The sequence below is a fragment of the Leucoraja erinacea genome, chromosome 11 (assembly GCF_028641065.1).
Source record: "Leucoraja erinacea ecotype New England chromosome 11, Leri_hhj_1, whole genome shotgun sequence".
Taxonomy (NCBI): Eukaryota; Metazoa; Chordata; class Chondrichthyes; order Rajiformes; family Rajidae; genus Leucoraja; species Leucoraja erinaceus.
In genome coordinates this window covers 49,923,854-49,951,364 of record NC_073387.1, presented here as the reverse complement: position 1 = coordinate 49,951,364, position 27,511 = coordinate 49,923,854, and the positions used below count along the sequence as shown (strand labels likewise).

Genomic DNA, 27,511 nt, shown 5'->3' with positions numbered 1-27,511 from the left:
AAAAGAAATCTGGTGGATCAGGGTCGCCATTAGTGATGCAGCCTTTTCGACTCGAGATTTATTTAATTAATTTAATTCAAATTTCTCGTCTTCAGGAGAGGCCTGAAACACATGCCCTCATTTCCACATCTGGAGTATTGTGAGCAGTTTTGGACCCCATGTCTGAGGAAGGATGTGCTGGCATTGATTGGAGAGGGTGCAGAGGAGGTTTATGAGAGTGATCCCAGGGATGATTGGGCTAACGTGACATACGATGAGCGTTTGACAGCACAGGCCCTGTACTCGCTGGAGTTTAGAGGAAGGGGTGGGGACTTCTTTGAAACTTACCAAATAGTGGAAGGCCTGGATAGAGTGGACGTGGAGAGGATGTTTCCGCCAGTGGGAGAGTCTAGGACTAGAGGCCATAGCCTCGGAATACAAGGACGTACCTTTAGAAAGGAGAAGAGGAGGAGTTTCTTTAGTCAGAGGGTGGTGAATCTGTAGAATTCTTTGCCCTGGATGGCTGTGGAGGCCGTCAATGGGTATTTTTAAGGCGGAATCCCTAATTGGTAAGGGTGTCCGGGGTTATAGGCAGAAGGCAGGAGAATGTGGCTGAGAGGAAAAAATAGATCAGCCATGATTGAATGGCGGAGTAGACTTGATGGGGCCGAATGGCCTAATTCTATCATTTACAAACTTATGAAGTAGGAACTGGTTTCTACCTACAGATATGTATCTGGATGAAAGATCCAGTTCAACGTTCATCATTCTGTACTCTGAACTTGTTTAAGTTTGACTTCTGAAACTTAGTTCTTGTGTTTTTTTTCCCCCTTCCCCAGGTTTGTCGACTTCCATTTCGTTCGACGGGGATCTGTTGCAGAATTGGCTGGCGCAGACGGTCCAGGCCAAGACGGAGAACCTCTTGAGCCACTGGTCGTTCCGCAGCGGCCCGGGGACTGACGAGGCGGAGAGCTACCCGTCGGGTAAACTGACTCAGGACGAGCCGTCGTTGGTGAGCATCGGACCCGCGATCCGTGGCGGGGATCCCGAGCCACGCTCGGCCTTCCCGCCGGAGAAAGACTCCACCAGGCACCAAGCGGTGGAAGACGACAAGTCAAAGCCTTTTAACGACCGAGGAGGCACGGTCTACGCCAAGAACCAATGCAAGATGCCCCTGGACCAGCCGCGAGATTGCACCTCTTGGCGTGCCAGCCCTGGCGAACGGGGCATTTGCACAAACGGGCCCAGGGGGCCAGGCTCAAAGGCCAACGGCAGTCACAAAAGGCCCGGCGAGGTGCGGAAGATCAGCAAAAAACAGGGGCCATATCATTGCAGTGCCAAGACGGCCCTCGCCAACTCATCGCCGGTGAGCAACTCCAGCGAAATTGGCGAAACCTTGGATTATTTTGAATCTGCTTTACCCAAGCCCAGTCCTTCGGTCAAAGTGCCTAAAACGTCGACCAACCCCAAATCGTGGGTAACGTTCAAGATTCCGAAGCAGGCGCGGGAGAGCGCGCGGAGGCCGCCGGGCCCGAGGCAGGCCGGGCACGCGGGGGACGGTTGTCAGGCGGTTGCCAGCCCGGAGACAGGCGGGAAGCCCAAAGAGGCCAGGCCGCCGTTGGACGGCGAGGCCGACGGCTACTTCTCCGACGCCGAGATGAGCGACTCGGACACTGAATCGTTGGCCCAGCGGTCGCAGCGGCTGCAGCGGCTCAGCTCGGAGAGCATGGCCGTTCACCGCAGGAGCATCCTGGCCTCCTAGATCACCCACACCAGACCCAGCCGGGTACACGATGGTCAGACGCCGCTAACCTCCCCGCCCCGCCCCGCTCCTCGCAACTCTTGCACTCATTTCTGTCGCCACTCTGACCGGCCCAGCCTGACTGGTTTGGAAATGTATCGTGGCCACCGAGTCACGGGAACGCCTTTCCTGCTACTCTCCACACCCTGGTATTCAGTTCCCGTTGACTGCAAACTATAGATGCTGGTTTAAATCGAAGATAGACACAAAATGCCGGAGTAACTCGGCGGGACAGGCAGCGTCTCTGGGGAGAAGGAATGATCTGAAGAAGGGGCTCGGCCCGAAACGTCGCCCAGAGATGCTGCCAGACCGGCTGGGTTACTCCAGCAATTTGTATCTATTCCCCTTGACTTCAATGCAGCTGAATATCGAGGAGAGTGTACGGCCAGCCGATCAGACTGAGTTCTCCCACCCCTCCCTTCCCGCTGTCTTTGCCCGACCGATTCAAGCCCAGTATACCTGTGTGTAATGGACCTTTAACAGGTCTCTCTCATAAACGGGATCACAAGTGACTCGACTTCTAATAAACCAGGAGAAAATTGTCTTGGTTGCGTCGGAAGGAACTGCAGAAGCTGGTTTAATCCGAAGATGGACAAACATAAAGCTGGAGTAACTCGGCGGGCCAGGCAGCATCTCCGTAGAAAAGGAAACTGACGTTTCAGGTAGAAACACTTCCCCAGTCTGAAGAAAGGTCTCGACCCGAAATGTCACCTATTCCTTTTGATGGTGATGATGCCTGACCCGCTGAGCTACTCCAGCGTTTAGTGTCTATCTTGGGCAGTCATGGTTACCAATTGTAATACATGGTGTGTAGATTATGCCCTGATGATCCGATTCAAGTTGCCAGAGAGTTCGTCAGGTGATTCCTTTTGTCTTCTGGTTTGAGGTCGTGATCTTCTGCTCCCCTCCTCCCGTGCCCTCCCGTCGCTGTGGGAGGGAGTCAGCGTAACAAGACAGCCTTAATTGCCGAGCGGTGGTGGAGGGGAATGCACACTATGTATTACCAAGCCGAATGGTCGAAAGTAGGTTTAAAGCAGTGATCTTTGAAAGAGATATTCCGGTCATTCATCAAGCCATCAGTCTTGTAGTTCCAGGCATTATATCTCACCACCCAGCTCCACCGTCCCACACGTCGACTGAGTTGAGCGTGGCTTTGAAACTAAGAGCGTCCACAAGGATGTAAGGGGCTGAATAATCACTGCGTTTCACCGCTTGCGGCCATTAATTGGCTCTGATCTATCGGGGTGGAAGGGTAAAGCTGCCTGTGACATGTGTTGGCAGTCTGATGAGAAAAACTGTGCAGGTATGATCTTAAACCGAAGACTCCCCCATTTTACGACTGATAACATTAAGCCCAGTGAGCGAGAGAAGTTGGTATTTTTTCGTTTTTATTTTTTCTTTGCGTGTGGATTTTATCTTGTATTAGAAATAAAGCACAAAATGCACTTTTTTAGAGAAGTCTGGCATGCTGATGAAATTGCTGGCTTCAGAGGCCATATGAGAGTTGCCAAGCAAAAGGGGAATTTCTTGTACTCTATCGAAACGTACAGAGGTAGCCAGAAGATAGAAAGGAAATGTCAACAGTGTCTACAATAGTGTAGGAAGGAACTGCAGATGCGAGGCTAAACCGAAGATAGACACAAAAAGCTGGAGTGACATAGAAAATAGGTGCAGGAGTCTGCACCGCCATTCAATATGATCATGGCTGATCATCCACTCAGTATCCTGTACCTGCCTTCTCTCCATACCCCCTGATCCCTTTAGCCACAAGGGCCACATCTAACTCCCTCTTAAATATAGCCAATTAACTGGCCTCAACTACCTTCTGTGGCAGAGAATTCCAGAGATTGTGGAACGCAGCAGGTCAGGCAGCATCTCTGGTGAAAAGGAATAGGTGGCGTTTCGGGTCGAGACCCTTCTTCAGACTGAACCCGAAACGTCACCTATTCTCTCCAGATATGGCTGTCTGACCCACTGAGTTACTCCAGCTTTTTGTGTCTGTCTATAATAGTGCATACTGGAGTGTCGTAAGCAGTAACAATATTGTTATATACTGTAGGTGTGTTATACACAGTCTCACACTGTTTGATGGTTAGACTGTATTATACAGTGTAGTATGGTACAATAATTCTAAGTGTTATATCCAGGAGCACAAGTATAGGTATTACAATACAATACAATACAATACAATACAATACCATTTATTGTCATTTGAACCTCAAGTGAAGTTCAAACGAAATGTTGTTTCTGCAGTCATGCAACAAGAAAAAAAAACAATTTTACAAGACACACAACCAACCCAATTCACACAAACATCCATCACAGTGAATCTCCTGCTCACTGTGATGGAAGGCAAAGTCTTGTCTCTCCCCTGCTCTCCATCCTCTCCCGATTGTTAAAGCCCCCGGCGGGCGATGGCAAGTCCCGCGGCCGTTGAGTTGTGCCATAGTATATGGAGGTTAATGTGTCGAAAATTGTCCACCCTTTTAACAAGCAGGCTACAGTTACTATTTAGTTTATTGTCACGTGTCACTGCTTGGCTAAAGGACTTTGCATTCGCTAAATAAATTGTCACGTGTACCAAGGTACAGAGAAAAGCTTTTGTTGCGTGCTACCCAGTCAGCCAAAAGACAATGCATGATTACTATCGCGGCATATACAGCGTATGGATACGATAAGGGAGTAACGTTTAGTGTGCAAGGTAAAGCCAGCAAACTCCGATCAAGGATAGTCCAATGAGGTAGATAGTAGCTCCTCACTGCTCACTGGTTGTGGTAGGATGGTTCAGTTGCCTGATAACAGCTGGGAAGAAACTGTCCCTGAATCTGAACGTAAGCGTTTTCACACTTCTGTACCTTTTGCCCGATGGGAGAGGGGACGAGGGGGAGTGGCCAGGGTGCGACACATCCTTGATTATGCTGTGCTGGCCTTGCTGAAACAGAGCGAGGTATGTTAAAACAGCCATTAAAATGGGAGAGAGAATCGAGAGAAAGTTGTAAGAGCACCTACAAAGCGATATCCAATGCACAGTTTCAAGCCCGTATATGACTATACACAGCAATACACAATATCTCCAGGACTGTACACACAGAATGGTTAACTCTGCCCGCCAGCATGGATTGGATTGATAATTTAGTTGATATATTGATATATCGGTGAGGCCTAGCGCAGGCGGAGCCATCGCTTCGCTGAAAACCTCCGCTCAGTCCTCCTCAGTCTCCGTGAACTCCCAGTTGCCAAACACTTTAACTCCCCCTCCCATTCCCACACTGACCTTTCTGTCCTGGGCCTCCTCCACTGTGATAGAGTGAGGTCCAACACAAATTGGAGGAACAGCACCTGATATCTCGCTAACTTCCTCCCCCCCCCCCATCCTAGTTCTCCGACTAGTTTCATAGTCCTCCTGATTAAATATTACTGATTGTACGCCTCAATGTCATCTTCCCCTCAGCTAACAATCAACCAGTCTACATATTCATTGATCATCGGCCCCTTTGATCTGTCATTTACACACCTTACCCTTCCATAGCTCGATGTCTCCCTCTCCCCTGACTCTTAGTCTGAAGAAGGGTCTTGACCCGAAGCGTCACCCATTCCTTCTCTCCAGAGATGCTGCCTGTCCCGCTGAGTTACTCCAGCATTTTGTGTCTATCTTTGGTAGTTGTTAATCCAAGTGTAGGGGATTCTTTCCTTTAACCAGCCAAGTTTGTATTCAAAAAGCCTCACATAAATGTGTCCATTGTAGCTCATGTTTAATTAAAGCCACATTGATCTTTGCATGATCACGTTCTGATTATTGATACCCCCTCCCCCCGCCCACAATTTCCCCAGTCCATGCCTGCTGCTGTATTTGCTGGGAAACTACACGAGGTGCTCACCTTGACTCGACTGACAAACTCAACACTTCCAGTAAAGTACCTGGCAACACAATGATGCAGCTAGTAGAGCCACTGCCTCACAGCGCCGGAGGCCCGGGTTTGATCCCGATCTCGGGTGCTGTCAGTGTGGAGTTTGCACGTGTCCCCCCGCGCCCGCGACCTCCGGGCGCTCCGCTCTCCTCCCGCATCCCAGAGACGTGCGGGTTCGTAGATCAATTGGCCTCTGCACATTGCCCCGAGTGTGCAGGGAGTGGATGCAATAGTGGGATAACATACAACTAGTTTGAACGGACAGTCGGCGTGGACTCGGTGGGCCGAAGGGCCTGTTTCCATGCTGTATCTCTGAACTGAACAAAGAGGGACCCTGTGAAGACCTTGGGGGATTGTTACTGCTATTCAGAAATAGGGCTCTGTGCATTGTGCACCCAATGTCCAGTTGAAACATGTGATGAACCATCGCAAATTATAAGAAAAAAAACTGTTATAAATGTCTCTGTGCAGCCGGTGATGGCGATGCATGTTTTCCCGAAAAATTAAAATCCAAATATCATCACTCCAAATATTAGAAAGGCAGCTATAAATATTCATAATGTCATGTTATAGGAGCAGAATTAGGTAATTTGATCCATCGTCTACTTCGCCATTTGTTCATGTCTGATCTATCTTTTTCTCTCTAAGTTATTCTCCTGCCTTTCCCCTGACACCCGTGCTAATCAACAATCTATCTCTGCCTTCTGACTTGGCCTCCGTGGCCTTCTTTGGCAAAGAATTCCACAACCTCTGACTAAAGAAATTCCTCCTCATCTCCTTCCTAAAGGAACGCTTTTAATTCTGAGGTATGACCTCTGGTCCTTGACTCTCCCACAAGTGGATACATCCTCTCCACATCCACTCTATTCCAGACCTTTCATTATTCGGTAATTTGCAATAAGGTCCCCCCCCCAACCCCTCATTCTTCTGATCACAAACTTTCTCAGCTGCCAATGAGTGGACCATCACAATGTTGATTGTTGGCAGCAAGTGGCGTAGGGCAGCCTGTACACCTCGGCTGATAGCGTCCAGCTTTACCTCTACCCTCTGTCCACCATCTCCTCTCACCCCGACTTTAACTCCGTTGAATTGGGAGGCAAGAATGTCAAGTCTCCACTGTTGTCATTGACATCAATCTTCTCCATGACGCTTTGTGCAACCTCAATTACTCTGTGGGTTCATAGAATCGCACGGCACAGAAACAGGGTCTTCGGCCCAACTCGTGTTGTCCAATATCCTTCCTAACCATGTACCAGTCCAATGTAATCCTCAGTCACAGAGTCAGAGTGTGCCCACACCGATCAACTTGCCCCATCGACACTGGTCCCACCTACATGTGTTTGGCCCATATCCCTCCAAACCTTTCCTATCCATGTACCTGTCCAAATAGAGCCTGTGTATGGTCGGTATAGACTCAGTGGGCCGAAGGGCCTGTTCCCCCACAGCTTCTTTAAGCTAAACTCTTGCCTTTATCGTCATTTTACCGCACTTTAAAGAGGTTATGGTTTTCACATTAAAGATAGATTTTATTAAAGTTGCTTTTCTGTTCATAATTTTGACTGTTCTAACCCTTGATCTTTCTATCATCACCGAATACATTGTAAAAATATTCCAGCGGTTTATCATCAGACCAGATAGAAAACGACTCACATTTTATTACGAGCTGTATTGCTTTTTGCAGCTGTTAATGTTCACTTGAAAAACAAATTAGGTACAAAATGTGAAAATCTGGGCTTTCATTTGTTTTAAAAACATGTTAATTGAGGGATATTGTCGTAATAAAGTGGCCTAACTGCTCCCTCTATTTTCTTGGAAAACATGCCTTGCTCAGAAGGCTTATTTGGCAAGACTTTCTTTAGTAACAATAGGAAGTCCTGACAAAAAGAGTTTCCTGTACATCAGGAACTTTTTGAAACTCACGGGACTTGCATTAATCCAAAGCTCTGGCACCTCTGGTTGATGGGAACCTACTCTGACTGAGCTCAAATGTACATGTGTCGTTTCCTGCGATCTTTAGTTCCAGCAACCACGTTAAACTGGCCACACCGTCGAAACATGAGTATTGTAAAAAAAAAATCATGTTTTCACTGACTAATACATCAAAGGATTCCTTTTACATGCGTGAAATAAAATTGGCCCTAAGTACATTTTATCGTGCTGGATCTCGTTCACTCAGGGTGACGCAGCATAGAGTTACTGCCTCGCAGCGGCAGCGACCCGGGTTCGATCCTGACCACGGGTGCTGTCTGCACGGTGTTTGTATGTTCTCCCTGTGTGAGTTATCCCCGGGTAGGTTTCCTCTGGGTGCTCCGGTTTCCTCCCACACTCCAAAGACGTGCAGGTTTGTTGGTCAATTGCCTTTGGTAAAATTGTAAATTATTGCTAGTGTGTGTGTGTAGGATAGTGCTAGTGTACGGGGTGATCGCTAGTCGGCGCGGACTCGGTGGGCCAAAGGGCCTGTTTCTGCGCTGTATCTCTAAAGTTTAACGTCTAAACTCAGAGAGTCATAGAAACATAGAAAATAGGTGCAGGAGTAGGCCATTCGGCCCTTCGAGCCTGCACCGCCATTCAATATGATCATGGCTGATCATCCAACTCAGTATCCTGTACCTGCCTTCTCTCCATACCCCCTGATCCCTTTAGCCACAAGGCCCACATCTAACTCCCTCTTAAATATAGTCAATGACCTGGCCTCAACTACCTTCTGTGGCAGAGAATTCCAGAGATTCACCACTCTTTGTGTGAAAAATGTTTTCCTCATCTCGGTCCTAAAAGATTTCCCCCTTATCCTTAAACTGTGACCCCTTGTTCTTGACTTCCCCAACATTGGGAACAATCTTCCTGCATCTAGCCTGTCCAACCCCTTAAGAATTTTGTAAGTTTCTATAAAATCCCCCCTCAATGATCTAAAATCTAACGAGTACAAACCGAGTCTATCCAGTCTTTCTTCATATGAAAGTCCTTACATCCCAGGAATCAGTACAATTCTCTGTACTGCCTCTATGGCAAGAATGTCCTTCCTCAGATTAGGAGACCAAAACTGTACGCAATACTCCAGGTGTATTCTCACCAAGACCCTGTACAACTGCAGTAGAACCTCCCTGCTCCTATACTCAAATCAGGCAGTATCTCGACAATGGAGAGGGTTGGGACCTTTCGTCCTTCTGAAGAAGGGTCCTTTTGTCCATTCTCTCCATAGACGTTGCCTGACCAACCGAATTTCTGCAGCACTTTGTGTTCTGCTCAGGTTTCCCACAGCCGCAGTTCCTCGTATCACAAAATAAATGGAAGTCACAGTAGGTATATAGAATCCTGCAGGAATTGGCCTGAGTTCATTGCATGAGTAGTTAAACCAATATCAATGTCTGTCCCCATTTAACACAACTGTCTGGTGGTAATATCCTCCACTGTGTGCATTTCATGAGCTTTTGAAAGGAATACATGGTAATTTTATTTTACGAGATAATACACAGTATGCATCCTCTTCTCTTGGGCCTGGCTTTCAGTTTGGCTTGAGTCTGCCAATACATGCCACTTGTAGTTTAGTTTAGATACAGCATGGAAACAGGCCCTTCAGCCCACCGAGTCCGCACCGACCAGTGATCCCTGCATATTAACACTACCTGACACACTCTAGGGACAGTTTTACATTTATATCAATCAACCTACAAGCCTGTACGTCTTTGGCATGTGGGAAGAAACCGAAGATCTCAGAGAAAGCCCACGCAAGGTCACGGTGAGAACGTGCAAACTCCATACAGACAGCACCCATAGTCAGGATCGAGCCTGGGTCTCTGGCGCTGTAAAGCAATAGCTCTACCGCTGCGTCACCGTGCCGCCCACTCTGTTCTGTGACGGACGGGGCGAAAATGAGGGAACGAGGCTTGAATAAAGCTGTCACTGCCTTTCAAAATGGCTGAAATGTTGAATAATAAAGAGCCTGTCCCACGAGCATGCGACCTTCATGCGGCAAGCGCAACCAAACCGGAAGCGGGGGCCACGCCGAGGTCGAGTGAGTGACGTGAAGCTCGAGCGAAGTTCGCAGGAAGTTCGCGCGTGACGTACAGCGTCGAGACGCTGCGCGCGCCCGTCGAGGCGGCTGCGGGCCGGCAGGCCTTTGCTGCGCGGAATTTTTGAACACGGTCAGTTTTTCGGAGCTCCGCGCGATGTCGGGATCAGCTCCGCACAACTCCATACGGCACCGGCGATGGAAGTGGGACCGGCCCCGCGAGGCCATACGGCTCAAGCGACCACGTTAGGTCGCGCTTGCTGCAAGAAGTCGCATGCTCGTGGGACAGGCCCTTTACTCTTCACTTTTAGAATTGCAGCTTCTTTCTGGCTTTTCCACGTGTCAATAGGGACTCCATTTTCCCAATCCTCACCCTCCTCTGTTTACTAACCAAGGCATCAGATGAACGAGAAGCCCTTTCACCGTGACCATTCAGACCTTTGTGTTTTCCATCAGTCTAGCCTCCCTGGGTGACTTTGGGAAATTCCCTGGTCTCACTTTCCAGCCCCGAGTAAGAATTTCATTGTTCAGTTTCAGTACAGATGACAGTGAAACACTCTCGACTCACCTGGCCTCCCCACGCATATTGATGCCAGCGGAAAATCAACATCATGACAGAGCTACAAGGAACTGCAGATGCTGGCATCTTGGGCAAAACATAAAGTGCTGGAGGAACTTAGTAGGTCAGGCAGCATCCGTGGAGGGAAAGCATGGACGGGCAACGTTTCAGGTCGGGACCCTTCTTCAGACGTCTTGAATGTGAAGAAGAGGCCTGGCCCGAAACATCACTTGTCCATTCCCTCAACCAATGCTGGCTGACCCGCTGAGTTCCTCCGGCACTTTGTGTTTTGCTCAAGACTATGATTCCTGATATTCTCTGACTCTGAGCCAGTCTTGTTCACTGCCACCTTTGAAACTCTTTACCCCGCTTCCCGATTGACTCTTCCAGCCCCCGACATTGAAAACTGTCTCTGGAGACCATGTGAATACGTACTTTAAACTAAAAGAGGAGAGAAAGCTGGGCGACTGTTTTCTGGAACGATCAGATGTAATTTACAAGCCCGTGAGACACAAGTTTTCTAGTGTTTAATTGTCGACATTGACACATGACAGACTCATGGTCGTTATAACAGTTCTTTTCACCCACAAACCCCTGCAGCAAGAATAAGTCAGCTTCAATGTGGATGCATTAAATGATGCTTTTTGTCTTAGTTTTTATTTCTGACTTGGCATTGAACATGGTTTGCATTTAATTCCCATTTGTCACGTTCTGTTTTCTCAGCTGTTTAATATTTCTCATTAAAATTTTATTTGATGTAATTACTGATAAGCTGATAAGTCATAGGAGCAGAATTAGGCCATTCGGCCCATCAAGTCTACTCCACCATACAATCATGGCTGATCTATCTTTCCATCTCAACCCCATTCTCCTGCCTTCTCCCCTGAACCCCTGACGCCCGTACTAATCAAGAATGTATTTGGAGTTGAGCTTGGACTGAGGTCCATTTGTTACCTGTGAGAGCCCATGTGGAATTACCTAAGGGTTGCCTTGAACATGGTGGTTGAGGCAGATATGATAGTGGGAGTGAAGCTTTTAGATAGGTACATGGATATGCAGGGATAGAGGGATATGGATCACATGCAGGCAGAGGAAATTCACTTAACTAGGCATTGTGTCTGGCATGCATCTTATGGGCCGAAGGGCCTGTTCCTGTGCTCTACTGTTCTATGTTAATCTCAACTGGATATGCACAAAGGAAAACGGAACTCAATTGTGCGATTATTTTGACGAGTCCTATTTTCTTCCTGGATTTGATACAGTCAAAGTGAGAAATACATGTTCAGAAACGTGATTCTAAATTGTTCTAAAACACAAGTTTGTTATGGGATCATAATTTATAAATAACATTGTTTTGCCCAGGCACCTGTAAACGTGTTTTCCTGCAACCTGCTTAACTCATCCTGATAAGTTCACAAGTCATCGGAGCAGAAATAGGCCATCCAGCCCATCGAGCCTACTCCAGCATTCAATCATGGCTGGTCTACCTGTCCCTCTGATAACCAATTCTCCTTCCTTCTCCCCGCCACCTTTGCACTCGTACAAACCAAGAACCTATCCATCCCCGTTTTAAAGATACCCAATGACTTGGCCTCCACAACCATCTGTGGCAATGAAGTCCACAGATACACCACCCTCTGGCTAAAGAAATTCCTCCTCATCTCCAGTCCGCGGGTGCTGCAGTTGGATTTTCCCGTGGGCTCTCCTGTAATGACGTGACTATCCTGTGTTCACGTACCACGGGCAGCTCAGACGTGTGGGCTCTTTGCTGGAGGCAGCGAGAGGAAGTATTCTTGTTAAATAAAGCCAGCGGCAGGATGAAGAAGTAAGTTAAGGAATCAGGTTTTGGTTCGAGTGGGGTGGAAAAGAAAAGTTTAGTTTATTACTGTCATGTGTACTGAGGTACAGGGAAAAGCTTTTATTTGCCTGGGAGAGCAGAATCTGAACAGTAATCTAATTGAGCAGTTCAGATAGTGTGTCTGTATGTGCGCCTGTGTGTGTGTGTGTGTGTGTATACCTGCACAGTGACAGTCATCCATGTGCGTTTACAGACTGGAATCTAATTCAAGGATTCCTGAGGTATTTAGTTTGTGAAGATAACCAATATCTAGTTCATCCCAGTCTCAAATGTGTATTTAGCAACAAACAACTCTGTGTAGGAAATAACTGCAGATGCTGGTTTAAATCAAAGGTGGACACAAAATGCTGCAGGAACTCTGAGGGACAGGCAGCATCTCTGGAGGGAAGGCATGGGTGACGTTTCAGGTCGAGGCCCTTCTTCAGACTGATCATTCCTCAAGTTCAGAAAGATTCTTCAGTCTGAAGAAGGGTCTGTACCCGAAACGTCACCCATCCGTTCTCTCCAGCGATGCTGCCTGTCCCGCTGAGTTACTCTAGCATATTGTGTCCACCAACAAACAACTCTCACCTAACTCAGGATAGATTTTAGCCTTCACGTTGGGTCCCAGTTGTTACTTGTCATTGGTTTATACTGTTATATTTTTGGGTTGAATTTGGGTTGTGAGATTTATTTTTGAACCGGCCTTTCTCAATACAGACACTCTGTGCTAGAGTACTATGTGTTACTGATCGTCAATGCATTTCTATTGAGGAATTACCTCGAACAACCAAGTTCCAAGACCAATTTAATAAACATGAAAGGAGAGGCTACAAAAGAGTTTAATCAAGAAAGTAGTGTCTCTATGGTAACATTTCCCAGTTCCAGATTGCACAGACTAGTTTACAAGATCATTGATTTGGAGCCTAATGAATGGTCAACTCAATCCAAACAAACATAGGCCACAGTGAAATGCTTTGTTTTTGCGTGCGACCCGGTAACATCACACGGCAGACTCCACCTAGGCAGTACGCAAAGAGTCGCCACGTTTCTGGCGTTGACAAATTTACAGGGAGTTCATCGAACAGTCCTATCTTCTGCTCGTAGTGGCAAACCGGGGTCTGTAGTTGCACATGGCCAAGGCGGCTCCCCCAGCCGGATCCCCCCCCCCCCTTTGTTCTCAGTGCCCCCCCCCCCCCCCCCCCCTCACTGGGTCCCCCCCATCGTTCTCGACGGCCGAAGATCAACAGCAAGAAATCAGTTTCTAGAACGGGGCCAGATTTAGTCACTGTAGTCTCTTGTGCTTGCCGTGTTCATGTAAAGGACATGTAGGGTTGCTAATGTAAACCCACCGAGATGTAGACTTTAAGAGAAAAATAAATAAATCATATTCCGGTTTTGTTACGCTGAAGCAACAGTATGTACCATAGGAAGTCCAAACATTACAGTACACTGCCTCCTACCAAACGCTTGTTTCAATGTGCTTGACTAGTTAAACTATATCCCCATACGCTGATTGCTGACACTGTAATTCTGATACTAGACCATACTGCCCGCTGAGTAGTTTCTCCCATCTTACGTACTCATTACAGAAATTGCAAAGGAAAGCAAGGAGAATCTTGCCTCGGTGTCCAGGTTTAGTTTGCTGTCTGCGCTGATTGCCAGAAGATGAAAACTCTGGTACTCGCACCTCAAGGTTAAACAGATGCATGGCAAGTGAGAAGCCTTCTGTGTCTATCTTGTCTCACGGAATAGTGATGTGCCATTTGTTAATAATAAAGAGAATAATCGAGATGATATATATAAAGAAGAAATGCTATTTTAAATTATTTTTAGCTTTTTTTTGCAATATTTATTTTCTTGTATTAGAGTACTTATAAATCCTTTGTAGAGAAGAAATGTATTTTCCATTAGTGCAAAAGAAATCGTATAAACTGCAGACCTATTAATCTTTTGTACATTTTCCATGTCGGCAACCTTTAAAGCAATATGATGTCTCTGAAGTTGTGTACTTTGTGTAACTGCTCCACCCCTGGTGTCAACTTGAAGTTGCTACGTTCTCTAGTTGTTCCTCCTTGGATTTCAGTTTCGGGCAGAAGTTGCACTTACAGAGAGACCTGCAAGAGCGAGTCTCTCTGCTAAGAGGCAGATTTGTCCCGTACAAAGAGGGAAAACGGAGAGTGTAAGGAGAGACAGGACCCGTGTTCACAAAGAGAAATAAATAGCTGATTACCGAGATTGATAAATTGGCATTTGTCAGTTCATTGGCAGCATACAATCAATAAAGCAGTGTTTTACAAGTAAATGGTGGTATTTCGTCTTTTATCCGACCACGTTTTCTCTACAGAGTCAGTGAATCACTTCAGAGCCCAACATCGCAAGACGTTCTATGCAGGAACCGCTGAGTTACTCCGGCATTTTGTGTCCACCTTCCATGCAACAAGTTCGTTGGGTCTGAGATCTTGATCAGAGGGCCTTTTGCAAATGTAACCCTGGCTCCTGTGTCTACACGCGTGTGCACTTTCCTGCAAGGGTCAATGATCAACATGAATCGAACCTTCATGACACACAGTACATGTTATCCTTATGCTACATAGCGGCACGGTGGCGCAGCTGGTAGAGCCAGGGCCTATCAGAGGGGGTTGGGGGGGGGGGGGGCAATGAGTGCAGTTTGGCATGGGCCTCATACCTGTCTGCTTCAAAGGGATCTTGATTTGGGGGCCTCTAAAATTGAGATTGGCCTGGGCTTCAGTTCATCTATGAGAGGGCCTGGGGAGAGCCGTTGCCTCACAGTGCCAGAGACCTGGCTTCGATCCTGACCTCAACTTGAAGGGGGTCAGTCTTTCAATTTTATTTTTTATTTTTAGTATGTTTTAAAGTGTGTATTTAGTGGGGTTTTTTGTGTTTTGTGTGGGGGGTGGGGGGTGGTGTAAGGGGGAAACCGCTTCGGTCGCCTCCTCCATGGAGAGGCGACTTTTTCCAGGTCGCCTCCCCCGTGGCCTACCATCAAGGATCGGCGAGGTCTTTCCCGGAGACGTGCCCGGGGCTTCAGCGGCAGGCGCAGCGTGGACTCGGCGTGGAGCGGGTGAGCCCTCGCTGGGGCTCGCCGGAGGGGAGTGCTCCGTTTCACTGGCCCGGGGCAGCCGGCAGCCTGAAGTCGCAGCCTGAAGCCGCGGTCTGCAGAGTTCCAACTGCTGCGGCGTCTAGAGCCCGGGATCCCTCGTGGGGGACCCTTCTACCGCGGGCCTGGCATGGACTTACCATCACCCCTGGAGGGGAGCTTCGACCGCCGGCCCTGCAGTCTACGGTGCTTCTGGCTGCGACGGGGACTTTAAATCTCAACCGCCGGCCTGCGGCCTACACAATCTTGAAGCCGCGGTCTCCGGTGAGGAAAGACCGACCCTGGACTGGACTCTCGACTCTGGTCTTGTCCACGGGGGGGGGAAATGGAGGAGGACGGCCAAAATTTTTTGTGCCTTCCACCACAGTGATGAATGCTGTGGTGGATGTTTATATTACATGTTGTGTCCTGTTTATGCATTTTATTATTTTGTTAACCCATCTTTATGCTTTGTATGGAACTGATTTTTAAATTATGTAAAGCACTTTGGGGTCAATGAAAATTGACTATAAATGTGCTATATAAATAAACATTATTATTATTATTATAACTGCTGTCTGTGTGGAGTTTGTACGTTCTCCCTGCGACCAGGTGAGTGACATAAAGATGCTCCGGTTTCCTCCCACACTCCCAAAGATGTGCAGGCTTGCAGCTTAATTGGGATTGCAGCTCTAAAATTACCTCTGGTGTGTAGGGAGTGGATGAGAAAGTGGGATAACAGAACTAGTGTGAACGGGTGATCAATGGTCGGAGTGGATTCGATGGGCCGAAGGGCCTATTTCCACGCTGTGTCTTTCAATCAATCGACTTCCATAAATGAATGATTTAAGAAATATGGTTGTAATGGCTGGGAAGTGATTTCAACTTTGTGATCCCATGGTTTATGCTGTCTTAACCTGCACCTTGAACATGAAATAGAAAATAGAAGCACAAATATATGTAGCAAAATTTGAACCCCAACATTATCCTCTGAAGAAGAGTCTCAATCCGATACGTCACCCACAGTGCCCTCCATAATGTTTGGGACAAAGACCCATCATTTATTTATTTGCCTCTGTACTCCACAATTTGAGATTTGTAATAGACAAAAATTGCATGTGGTTAAAGTGCACATTGTCAGATTTTAATAAAGGCCATTTTTACACGTTTTGGTATCACCATGTAGAAATGACAGCAGTGTTTATACATAGTCAGATACCAGGCTGATTCCTGGGATGGCAGGACTTTCATATGAAGAACGACTGGATAGACTCGGCTTGTACACACTGGAATTTAGAAGATTGAGGGGGGATCTTATAGAAACTTACAAAATTCTTATGGGGTTGGACAGGCTAGATGTAGGAAGATTATTCCCGATGTTGGGGAAGTCCAGAACTAGGGGTCACAGTTTCAGGATAAGAGGGAAGTCTTTTAGGACCGAGATGAGAAAATCATTTTTTACACAGAGTGGTGAATCTGTGGAATTCTCTGCCACAGAAGGTAATTGAGGCCAGTTCATTGGCTATATTTAAGAGGGAGGTAGATGTGGCCCTTGTGGCTAAAGTGATCAGGGGGTATGGAGAGAAGGCAGGGATGGGACACTGAGTTGGATGATCAGCCATGATCATATTGAATGGCGGTGCAGGCTCGAAGGGCTGAATGGCCTACTCCTGCACCTATTTTCTATGTTTCTATAGCCCCCCCCCCCCCTCCCCCCATTTCAGGGCACCATAATATTTGGGACACAGCAATGTCATGTAAATAAAAGTAGTCATGTTTAGCATTTTGTTGCATATCCTTTGCATGCAATGACTGCTTGAAGTAGTGATTCATGGACATCACCAGTTGCTGGGTGTCTTCTCTGGTGATGCTCTGCCAGGCCTATATTGCAGCCATCTTTAGCTTATGCTTGTTTTGGGGGCCAGTCCCCTTCAGTTTTCTCCTCAGCATATAAATGGCACGCTCAGTTGGGTTCAGTTCGGGTGATTGACTTGGCCACTCAAGAATTAACTATTTTTTAGCTTTGAAAAACTCCTTTGTTGCTTCAGCAGTATGTTTGGGATCATTGTCTTGCTGTCGAATGAACTGCTGGCCAATGAGTTTTGAGGCATTTGTTTGAACTAAAGCAGATAGAATATGTCTATAAATCAGAATTGATTATGCTACTACCATCAGCAGTTGTATCATCAATAAAGATAAGTGAGCCAGTTCCTTCAGCAGCCATACATGCCCAGGTCATAGTACCCCCACCACCGTGTTTCACAGATGAGGTGGTATGCTTTGGATCTTGGTCAGTTCCTTCTCTCCTCCATACTTTACTCTTGCCATCACTCTGTCTCATCTCACTTAAACTTCATCTCATCTGCCCACAAGACCTTTATCCAGAACTGTGGTTGCTCTTGTAAGTAATTCTTGGCAAACTGTAACCTGGCCATCCTATTTCTGTGGCCAACTAGTGGTTTGCATCTTGCAGTGTAGCCTTTGTATTTCTGTTCATGAAGTCTTCTGCGGACAGTGGTAGAAACATAGAAACATAGAAATTAGGTGCAGGAGTAGGCCATTCGGCCCTTCGAGCCTGCACCGCCATTCAATATGATCATGGCTGATATTGGTTGGTCATTGACAAATCCTGATTCCTGAAGAGTGTTTCTGATCTGTCGGACAGGTGTTTGGGGATTTTTCTTTATTATAGCGAGAATTCTTCTGCCATCAGCTGTGGAGGTCTTTCTTGGCATGCCGGTCCCTTTGCGATTAGTTTGCTCACCAGTGCTCTCTTTCTTCTTAATGATGTTCCAAACAGTTGATCTTGGTAAGCCTAAGGTCTGGCTGATGTCTCTAACAGTTCTATTCTTGTTTCTCATCCCATAATGGCTTCTTTGACTTTCATTGGCCCAACTTTGGTCCTCGTGTTGATAAACAGCAATAAAAGTTTCCAAAGGTGATGGAAAGACTGGAGGAAAGACTAGGTGCTGAGAGCTCTCTTATACCTGTATAATTCAATTCAACAAACACCTGTGAAGCCACGTGTCCCAAACATTATGGTGCCCTGAAATGGGGGGGGGGGGGGGGGGGGGGGGGGGGAACTATGTATAAATACAGCCATAATTTCCACATGGTGAAACCAAAATGTATAAAAATGGCCTTTATTAAAATCTGACAATGTGCACTTTAACCACATGTGATTTTTTTTATTTCTATTACAAATCTTAAATTGTGGAGTACAGAGGCAAATAAATAAATGATAGGTCTTTGTCCCAAACATTATGGAGGACACTGTATTCCTTCTCTCCAGAGAAGATGCTACCTGAACCGCTGAGTTACTCCGATTATTGTGTCTATCTTCGGCGTAACCTGACAGGAATGATTTGAACGTTGGCAGGTCAGGGCTTTTACCAGAAGATGATTTCTGGTACCAGGTAGCTGAGGAAATAATAGTCCCTGTCTGTACTACCAGCAGTTCCTCCCATACACCCACCACCTTTTGTGTGAAAATGTTACCCCTCGGGTTACTATTAAATGTATCCTGCCCTCTCCTTAAACCTATGTTCTCTGGTTCTCGATTCTGGGTAAGAGATTGTGTGGTTATCTGATCTATCCCTCTCATGATTTTGTACACCTCACCCCTCAGCAGGACTTGGGAGTTATTCTTGCATTAAATTACAGTTTCCACCCCCACCGTGATTGGATATATAATCCAAGGATATCATAGATTATATGTGTCTTTTGGAAACCAAGGGCGGCACGGTGGCGCAGCGGTAGAGTTGCTGCCTTAAGGGCCTGCCCCACGAGCAAGAGCTGGTCCCACTTCGATCGCCGCAGCCATATGGAGTTGTGCGGAGCTGGTCCCGACACCGCGCGGGGCTCCAAAAAACTGACACTGTCTAAAAATTCTGCACGGTAACGGCCTGCCGGCCCGCAGCCGCATTGGGGCCGTATGCACCGCCTCGACGGGCGTGCACAGTGTCTCGACGCCGTACGCAGCGTCTTGACGGCGTACGCCTAGCGCAAACTTCCCGCGGACTTTGCTCGAACTTCACGTCAACTCGAAGAAGGATCACTCGACCTCCGCGCGGCCTCCGCTTCCGGTTTGGTCATGCTTGCCGCATGCAGGTCGCATGCTCGTGGGACAGGCCCTTTACTGTGTTTAAAGCGCCAGAGACCCGGGTTTGAATAGAATAGAATAGAATAGAATAGAATAGTTTCTTTATTGTCATTGTAACATGGACCATGTACAACGAAATTTAAAATGTCAGCCAGTCAGTGCAGCATTCAAACATTTCTAAAAGCTAACGATACATACATGGTAAAATAATAAAGATAAACAACTAAATAAATATCACGAACACAGCACGCATGCACACACCCAACCCTCCATCCTTCTGTCGATTTCACAGTTACCAACCACAGTCCCTTAGTCTGTATCGCCCCTGCGTTCCTTGGCGGCTACATTTAGTGCTTTTATAGCAGTGGGGTAAAAACTGTTTTTTAGTCTGTTTGTCCTTGTCCTTGTAGATCTGTACCGTCTGCCTGACGGCAACAGTTCAAACAGGGAGTGTCCGGGGTGGGAAATGTCCTTTATGATATTCTGGGTTTTTTTGGTGCAGCGGGAACTGTGTAAGTCCTCCAAGGTAAGGAGAGGGCAGCCGACAATCCTCTGGGCGTTGTCAATGGCCCTCTGGAGCGCTTTCCTCTGAGCCGCTGTGCAGCTGGTGTACCACACGCATACACAGTATGTTAGTATGCTCTCAATGGAGCACCGATAAAAGGACAGCAGCAGTCTCTGAGTGATGTTGTTCTTCCTGAGCACCCTCAGGAAGTGCAGTCTCTGCTGGACCTTTTTCAGCAGCGCAGCGCAGTGGTGTTCACGCTCCACGTCAGGTCCTCCTCAATGTGGATTCCCAGGAAGCGGAAATCCGCCACCCTCTCTACACAGTCCCCTCTGATAGTCAATGGTACCATGTCCGTTTTGTTCTTCCTGAAGTCTATTATTACTTCCTTTGTCTTTAAGGTGTTGAGGAGCAGGTTATTTTCTTCGCACCACACTGTCAGCTGCTCCACCTCATCCCGGTAGGCGTACTCGTCCCCCCCGGAGATGAGTCCCACCACTGTAGTGTCATCCGCAAATTTGACAATGGTGTTGCTGTGGTGGGCGGGGGTGCAGTCATGTGTGTAGATGGTGTAGAGCAGGGGGCTCAGTACGCAGCCCTGTGGAGAGCCGGTACTGAGGCTGAGGGCCGTGAATGTATGATGGCCCACTCTGACTCTCTGGCTGCGACCCGACAGGAAGCTATTTATCCACGTACAGGTGGAGTGTGGAAGTCCCAAGTCCCCCAGTTTGTCCACCAGTTTGTGGGGAAGGATGGTATTAAAAGCAGAGCTGTAGTCCACAAAGAGCATCCGCACGTAGCTCCCCCGCTGCTCCAGGTGAGACAGTGCAGCATGGAGAGCTGTGGCTACAGCGTCCTCTGTGGATCTATTTGCTCTGTACGCAAACTGGTGGGGGTCAAAGCTTCGGGGCAGAAGTGATGTGATATGACCCCGGACCAGTTTTTCAAAACACTTCATCACCACTGGTGTGAGTGCGACTGGCCGGTAGTCGTTGAGGCTGGAGATGTCGGTTTTTTTGGGCAAGGGGACTATGGTGGAGGACTTCAGACAGGGTGGGACAGTGGACTGGGCCAGAGACTGGTTAAAAATCCTTGTAAAGACTCCAGCCAGCTGGTCTGCGCAGTCCTTCAACACGCGTCCAGAGACGCCGTCAGGACCAGTAGCCTTCCTTGGATTGATGGCCCGCAGAGTGCGCCTCACCTCATGCTCCTCTATCTTGAGGGTTAGGCTGCTGTGGACCATGTGTGCTGTGATGTGGCTGTCTTGGGTGGCTCCACTTCAAAGCGAGCAAAGAAGTGGTTCAGCTCCTCTGCCAGCGAGGCGTCACCTTCAACAGCTCCAAGGTTGGTCTTATAGTTGGTGAGATACTGGATCCCCTGCCACACTTGCCTGCTGTTATTACTGTCCAGGTGGTCCTCTATCTTCCTCCTGTAGTTCGATTTGGCCTCTCTGATGCCTCTCTTCAGGTTAGCTCGGGCCGTGCTGTATAAAGCCCTATCGCCAGACCTAAAAGCGGTGTTCCTCTCTTTCAACAGCCGCTGGACCTCCCGGGTCATCCAGGGCTTCTGGTTGGGGTAGACCCGGATGCGTTTGTCCACTGTGACCGTATCCATGCAGTTTTTAATGTAACACAGTACACTGTCTGTGAACACCTCCAGGTCCCGGTGTTCAAACACCTCCCAGTTGGTCCTGTCGAAACAGTCCTGCAGCTGCTGAGAAGCACCATCAGGCCAGGTTGTGATGGTCTTTGTAATAGTAGGAGCGGTTTTCCTGAGGGGGGCATATGCAGGAATTAAGAGCAGGGACATATGGTCAGACTGGGGTGCTTCCCGTCAAGGGGTGCTTGTCCCGACAAGGGATCCCGACAAGGGGTGCTTGTCTGTACGGAGTTTGTAAGTTCTCCCCATGGCCTGCGTGGATTTTCTCCAAGAATATCGGTTTCTTCCCACACTCCAAAGACGTACAGGTTTGTAGGTTAATTGGCCTGGTATAAATTTGATAAATGTCCCTAGTGTAGGATAGTGTCAATGTGCGGGGACCACTGGTCGTTGCGGATTCGATGGGCTGAAGGGCCTGTTTCCGCACTGTATCTGTAAACTAAACTGAAGAGTGATTCATGATTGCTTGTACAATTCAGGATCAATGATGTAAATGTACATTATTGATTAGTTAGAGTTAAGTGCATGATTTTGAGAAGCACATTTGCAGTGTTCGATTGTAATCACTGTTAAACTGTCACAGGCTGCCCATTAAGTGTGAGTGAGGGATGCCAAATTAACACAACTCCGTTCAGATAAACATCGGTCCATATTTTGATTGGCTTCCCGGTTGTTTTTTAATATAAAGCCAATAGTGTTCCTTATGTTTACAACGTCCCCGTGACAGAACGCCAAACCCACACAAAGCAAACATTCCCCGGATCAATAAGGGACTGACCAGAAATATATAAATACATGTTTGTGTACTAACCTTATCCATTCATCAAAAGCAAAGAGCTCTCAGAGATGTGAGAAGGACTGTACAGCTCCCTCCTCCCCCTATATATTACTTTCTTACCGCAAACACAGGAGGCCATTCAGCCCACTGAGCCAATGCCAGCTCCAGACACCATCCGTCCTACCCTTTTCCCCTTCTCTCCACACCCTCCCCATTCTTTGTTCCCATTGCTGGGGGAATCCAGAACCAGGGGTCACAGTGTAAGAATGAGGGGTGGGCCATTTCGGACTGAGATGAGGAAAAACTTTTCCAGCCAGAGAGTTATGTGGAATTCTCTGCCTCAGAAGGCAGTGGAGGCCAATTCACTGGATGTTTTCAAGAGAAAGTTAATTTAGCTCTTAAGGCTAACGGAATCAAGGGATATGGGGAGAAATTATTATTAATGCACTATATTTGTTTATTTTGTGAGTATGCGTGCATGTGTATATATACACAGTGAACTTTTTTCTCCCGTTATGTACTATGTTTACATATTCTGTTGTGCTGCAGCAAGTAAGAATTTCATTGTCCTATCTGGGACACATGACAATAAAACACCATTGACTCTTGACTCTTGAAAGCAGGAGTACTGATTTTGAATGATCAGCCATGATTAAATTGAATGGCACTGCTGGCTCGAAGGGCCGAATGGCCTACTCCTGCACCTATTTCCTATGTTTCTTTCTCCCATGGTCCACCGAATCCCCATTGATTTTTTTGTTGCATCTTCCCCACAAAAAAAGGGGCAACTTGGAGTCTAACCATTGTCCATTTTCTTGGCCATCGTCTGCTTTGATCTGTTCTTTTCACGTCTTACATAAGCTCATAGGCAATAGGAGCAGAATTAGACCATTCGGCCCATCAAGTCTACTCCGCCATTCAATCATGGCTGATCTATCTTTCCATCTTAACCCCATTCTCCTGCTTTCTCTCCATAGCCCCTTGACATCCATACTACTCAAGAATCTATCTACCTCTGTCTTAAAAGTATCCATTGAATGTATCCGTTAAATGTATGTCTTGAGTTAGTTTTTATTATTTTTTTTAGCTGTGTATATGTGGGGGGTGTGGGGGGGGGCTGTGGGGGAAACCGTTTTAAATCTCTTCCCTGTGCGGGGACCCGACTATTCCCTGTCGGGTCTCGGATGTCGTTGGGCCTAACATCGTGGAGCCGGCGGCGACCTCCGGCCGGGACTAACCTGGGGGCTCCAGTTGCAGAGCCTGCGGAACTGACATCGCGGAGCTGGCCAACTTCGGAGCGGGAAGAGCTGTGGTAGCGTGCGGCTGCGACCCGACTTTTGGAGTTCGGAGGCACCGGCCGCAGACCCGGTGGACGGGAACATCGGGAGCTCGCAGGTCCCTGGTGGGAGACCGCTTTTCCGAGCTCCGCAACGGCGACTTCTCCCGCTGGAATCGCGGGTTTAAGGACATGGAGCCGGGGCCTAACATCGCCCGGCGTGGCTTAAACGGCCTCAGGACTTACCATCGCCCGCCGGGGGCTTTAACATCGGAGCCCCAGTTCGCCTCGACACTGCAGTTGGACTGCTGGACCACGGGAGTAGGAACAAAGGGAAGAGATAAAGACTTTGCCTTCCATCACAGTGAAGAGATGTTGGAGACTCTCTGTGATGGATGTTTATGTAAACTGTGTTAAGTGTGGGTCTTGGATTGTTTTGTAATGTAAAAAAACTGTAGAAATTATATTTCGTTCAAACCCAGGTTTGAACGACAATAAATAGCATTCTATTCTATTCTATTCTATTCTGTGGCAATGAATTCCACAGGTTCACCACCCTCTAAAGAAATTCCTTCTCATCTCCTTCCTAAAGGAACATCCTTTAATTCTGAGGCTGTGACCTCTGGTCCTAGATTCTCCCACCTGTTGAAACATCCTCTCCATGCCCACTCTATCTTTGAACTTTGTACCCTTCCATAGCTCAATTCCCCCTCCCCTGAGCAATTTATGTCCAGTTTTGTTATGGTAACAATATGTTTTTATTTTTAAAAAACATGCATTTCATTGGATTATTTTAATTTGAAATAAGATAGTAAAATGGTAATTGTCCTTTTTTTGTAAGACTTTCATCTGTCTATAAATTAGTCTTTTCACAGTTATCATATTACACCTCAGTTGGTGCATCCCATCCTTTTGAATTTGGTTAACATAGAGATATCTTAACGTGAATTCAATGCATTTAAGTCAAGTCTAGAGAGTTTATTGTCATGTGTCCCCAGAAATTCTCGCTTGCTGCAGCACAACAGAATATTGTAGACATAAATACAGAACAGTTCAATGTGTCTATGTAGCATAGACCATATATATATATATATATATACATAAATAAACAGATAAAGTGCAATAGGTTGTTATAGTTCAGAGTCTGTTTGTTGGTGAGTTTAATAGCCTGATGGCTGTGGGGAAGAAGCTGTTCCTGAACCTGGACATTGCAGTCTTCAGGCTCCTGTACCTTCTACCCGATGGCAGCGGAGAGATGAGTGTGTGGCCAGGATGGTGTGAGTCCTTGATGATGCTGGCAGCCTTTTTGAGGCAGCGACTGCGATAGATCCCTTCGATGGTGGGGAGGTCAGAGCCGATGATGGGCTGGGCAGTGTTTACAACTTTCTGCATTCTTTTCCGCTCCTGGACGCTCAAGTTGCCGAACCAAGCCACGATGCAACCGGTCAGCATGCTCTCTACTGTGCACCTGTAGAAGTTCGAGAGAGTCCTCTTTGACATACCGACTCTCCGTAATCTTCTCAGGAAGTAGAGGTGCTGATGCGCTTTCTTTCTAATTGCATCGGTGTGCTGGGACCAGGAAAGATCTTCGGAAATATGCACGCCCAGAAATTTGAAGTTCTTGACCCTTTCCACCATCGTCCCATTGATATAAACGGCATTTAAAACAATTCAAATATGAAACTATAAATGGAAATTTGAGTGGCTATCATTCGCTGCTTCACTTGCATGTTAGAGACCCAGACCACCATGGCCATTGTCTCATTTCACTCCTGCCATTGGGAAGTAGGTACAGGAGCCTGAAAACTGTAACGTCCAGGTTCAGGAGCAGCTTCTTCACAACAGCCATCAGGCAATTAAACACGACAACCTCCAAATAAAGTCTGAACGACATAGACTTGGGCACATTCATTTTGTCTTTTTGCACTCAAACAGTTTGAATGTTTTTATGTGTATGTACATATAGACACAAAAAGCTGGAGTAACTCAGTAACTTGCTTGCATGCCTCTCTCCACCAACATTTTCTCAGACTGCAGTATATATATATATATATACTGTATATACATCCATGTTTTTATTTATTATATTACAGAGTGCTACATTCACATATTAGTTTAGTTTTAGTTTAGAAATACAGAGAGGAAACAGGCCCTTCGGCCCGCCGGGTCCCCATCGACCAGCGATCCCCGCACATTAACACCATCCCACTGACAATTTTTGGAGAGCAGGGGAGAAAATTAAAAACTTGGTGTGGAAGTTTAGTTTACAGTTTAGTTTCGGCACGGAAACAGGCCCTTCAGCCCACCGAGTCCGTCCAATTTTGCCAAGCCAATTAACCCTACAAATCTGTTTTAAGAAGGAACTGCAGATGCTGGAAAATCGAAGGTGCTGGAGAAACTCAGCGGGTGCAGCAGCATCTAAGGAGCGAAGGAAATAGGCAACGTTTCGGGCCGAAAGCCTTCTACAAAACGGCCCGAAACGTTGCCTATTTCCTTCGCTCCTCAGATGCTGCTGCATCCGCTGAGTTTCTCCAGCACCTTTGTCTAACCTACAAATCGGTACGTCTTTGGAGCGTACGGGGAAACCAAAGATCTCGGAGAAAACCCACGCAGGTCACGGGGAGAACGTACAGACTCCGTACAGACAGCACCCGTAGTCTGGATCGAACCTGGGTCTCCGGCGCTGCATTCGCTGTAAGGCACCAACTCTACCGCTGCGCCACCGTGACAGCCCTGTATTCTGTTGTGCTGTTACACTATATTGGGTCCCCGTTACACGAGCACACACTACACATCAGGGACAATTTACAATTTTTACCAAAGCCAATTCACCTACAAACCTGTTGATCTGTCTGGGACACATGACAATAAAACACTCTTGGCTCTTGATGTTTTTAAAAGGGAGGGGGTGGGGGGGGGGGAGAACTTCAACAATGCTATTGATCCTTGGAGAACAAAATTACGTTGTTAGGTTTAGTAGCAATAGACAGTGTAACGATCTATGCGCCTTGGGTGTGATGCTGTTACACAGCTCTCTGCAGGAGTGGAACTTGATGTACTGGCATGATATTCAGACATGTGTAAACTCCATTTGTAACTGCAGTGTAGGAAGTGACAACAGTTTAGAAATTACCAGTTAATTACTTCAACGCCTTGAATTTATGTAAAAGATTTTCAATAGGCTTGCAAGACATAATTTGGAGTGAAAACTTGGTTTATTTTGCAGAGTAAAGGATGAGGCCGTTAGCAATGTTCCCAGAGGAAAATCGACACATGGTTAGATCAGATTAGATTATTGTCACATACACACGCGGGTGCAATGAAATTCCTTGTTCACGTGAAGCTTTCGGGGAAGCAGGTGATCATAGATACAACAAGAGGGTTTTAGTTTAGTTTAGTTTAGAGATACAGCGCGGAAACAGGCCCTTCGGCCCACTGGGTCCGCGCCGACCAGCGATCCTCGCACACTAACACTATCCTGCACACACTCGGGACAAATCACAATTTTACCAAGCCAATTAATCTACAAACCTGTACGTTTTTGGAGTGTTTGAGGAAACCGGAGATCCCGGAGAAAACTCACGCGGTCTATGGGATGTACGTACAAACTCCGTACAGACGGTTTGTTCATAGAAGCTTCTGTTCATTTTATAGAATTTTTTGAAGAGATGGAACTGAAAAGAAAGATCTATAAACTAATAGAGAGGACGTGATAATGGAAAAAAAAAAAAAAAAAAATTACCAATAACGGTTTTTGAAATTTGTTGAGGAGAATCCGTATTAGTCGAGGAGGTGCTGAAGGTCCTAAAGAATATGAAGGTATATAAATCTTCCGGGCCTGATCAGATATATTTATTTAGAGAAGAATGCAGGTGGCTTGAATCGTCATTAAACACGGGTGAGTTGCCGGAAGACTGGAGGGTGGCGAATGATGATTCATATAACGCAACTCAGCAACTGCAATTCAGCCAGGGCACCTGCAGTTTCTGGTGTTGTAC

The 27,511-nt window shown here is 47.0% G+C and overlaps 1 protein-coding gene across 3 annotated transcripts in view; it reads left to right on the top strand.

Moving 5' to 3' along the window:
• Positions 1–13,227, top strand: part of jade2 (jade family PHD finger 2) — a 152,854-nt gene extending 139,627 nt beyond the window's left edge. For all 3 annotated transcript variants that reach the window (XM_055643236.1, XM_055643235.1, XM_055643234.1), the window contains one exon: positions 819–13,227. In XM_055643236.1, coding sequence (XP_055499211.1) covers positions 819–1,741 — 923 coding nt within the window. In that variant the 3' untranslated portion in view covers positions 1,742–13,227. The remainder of the gene's footprint in view (positions 1–818) is intronic.
• Positions 13,228–27,511: the final 14,284 nt, after the last annotated feature.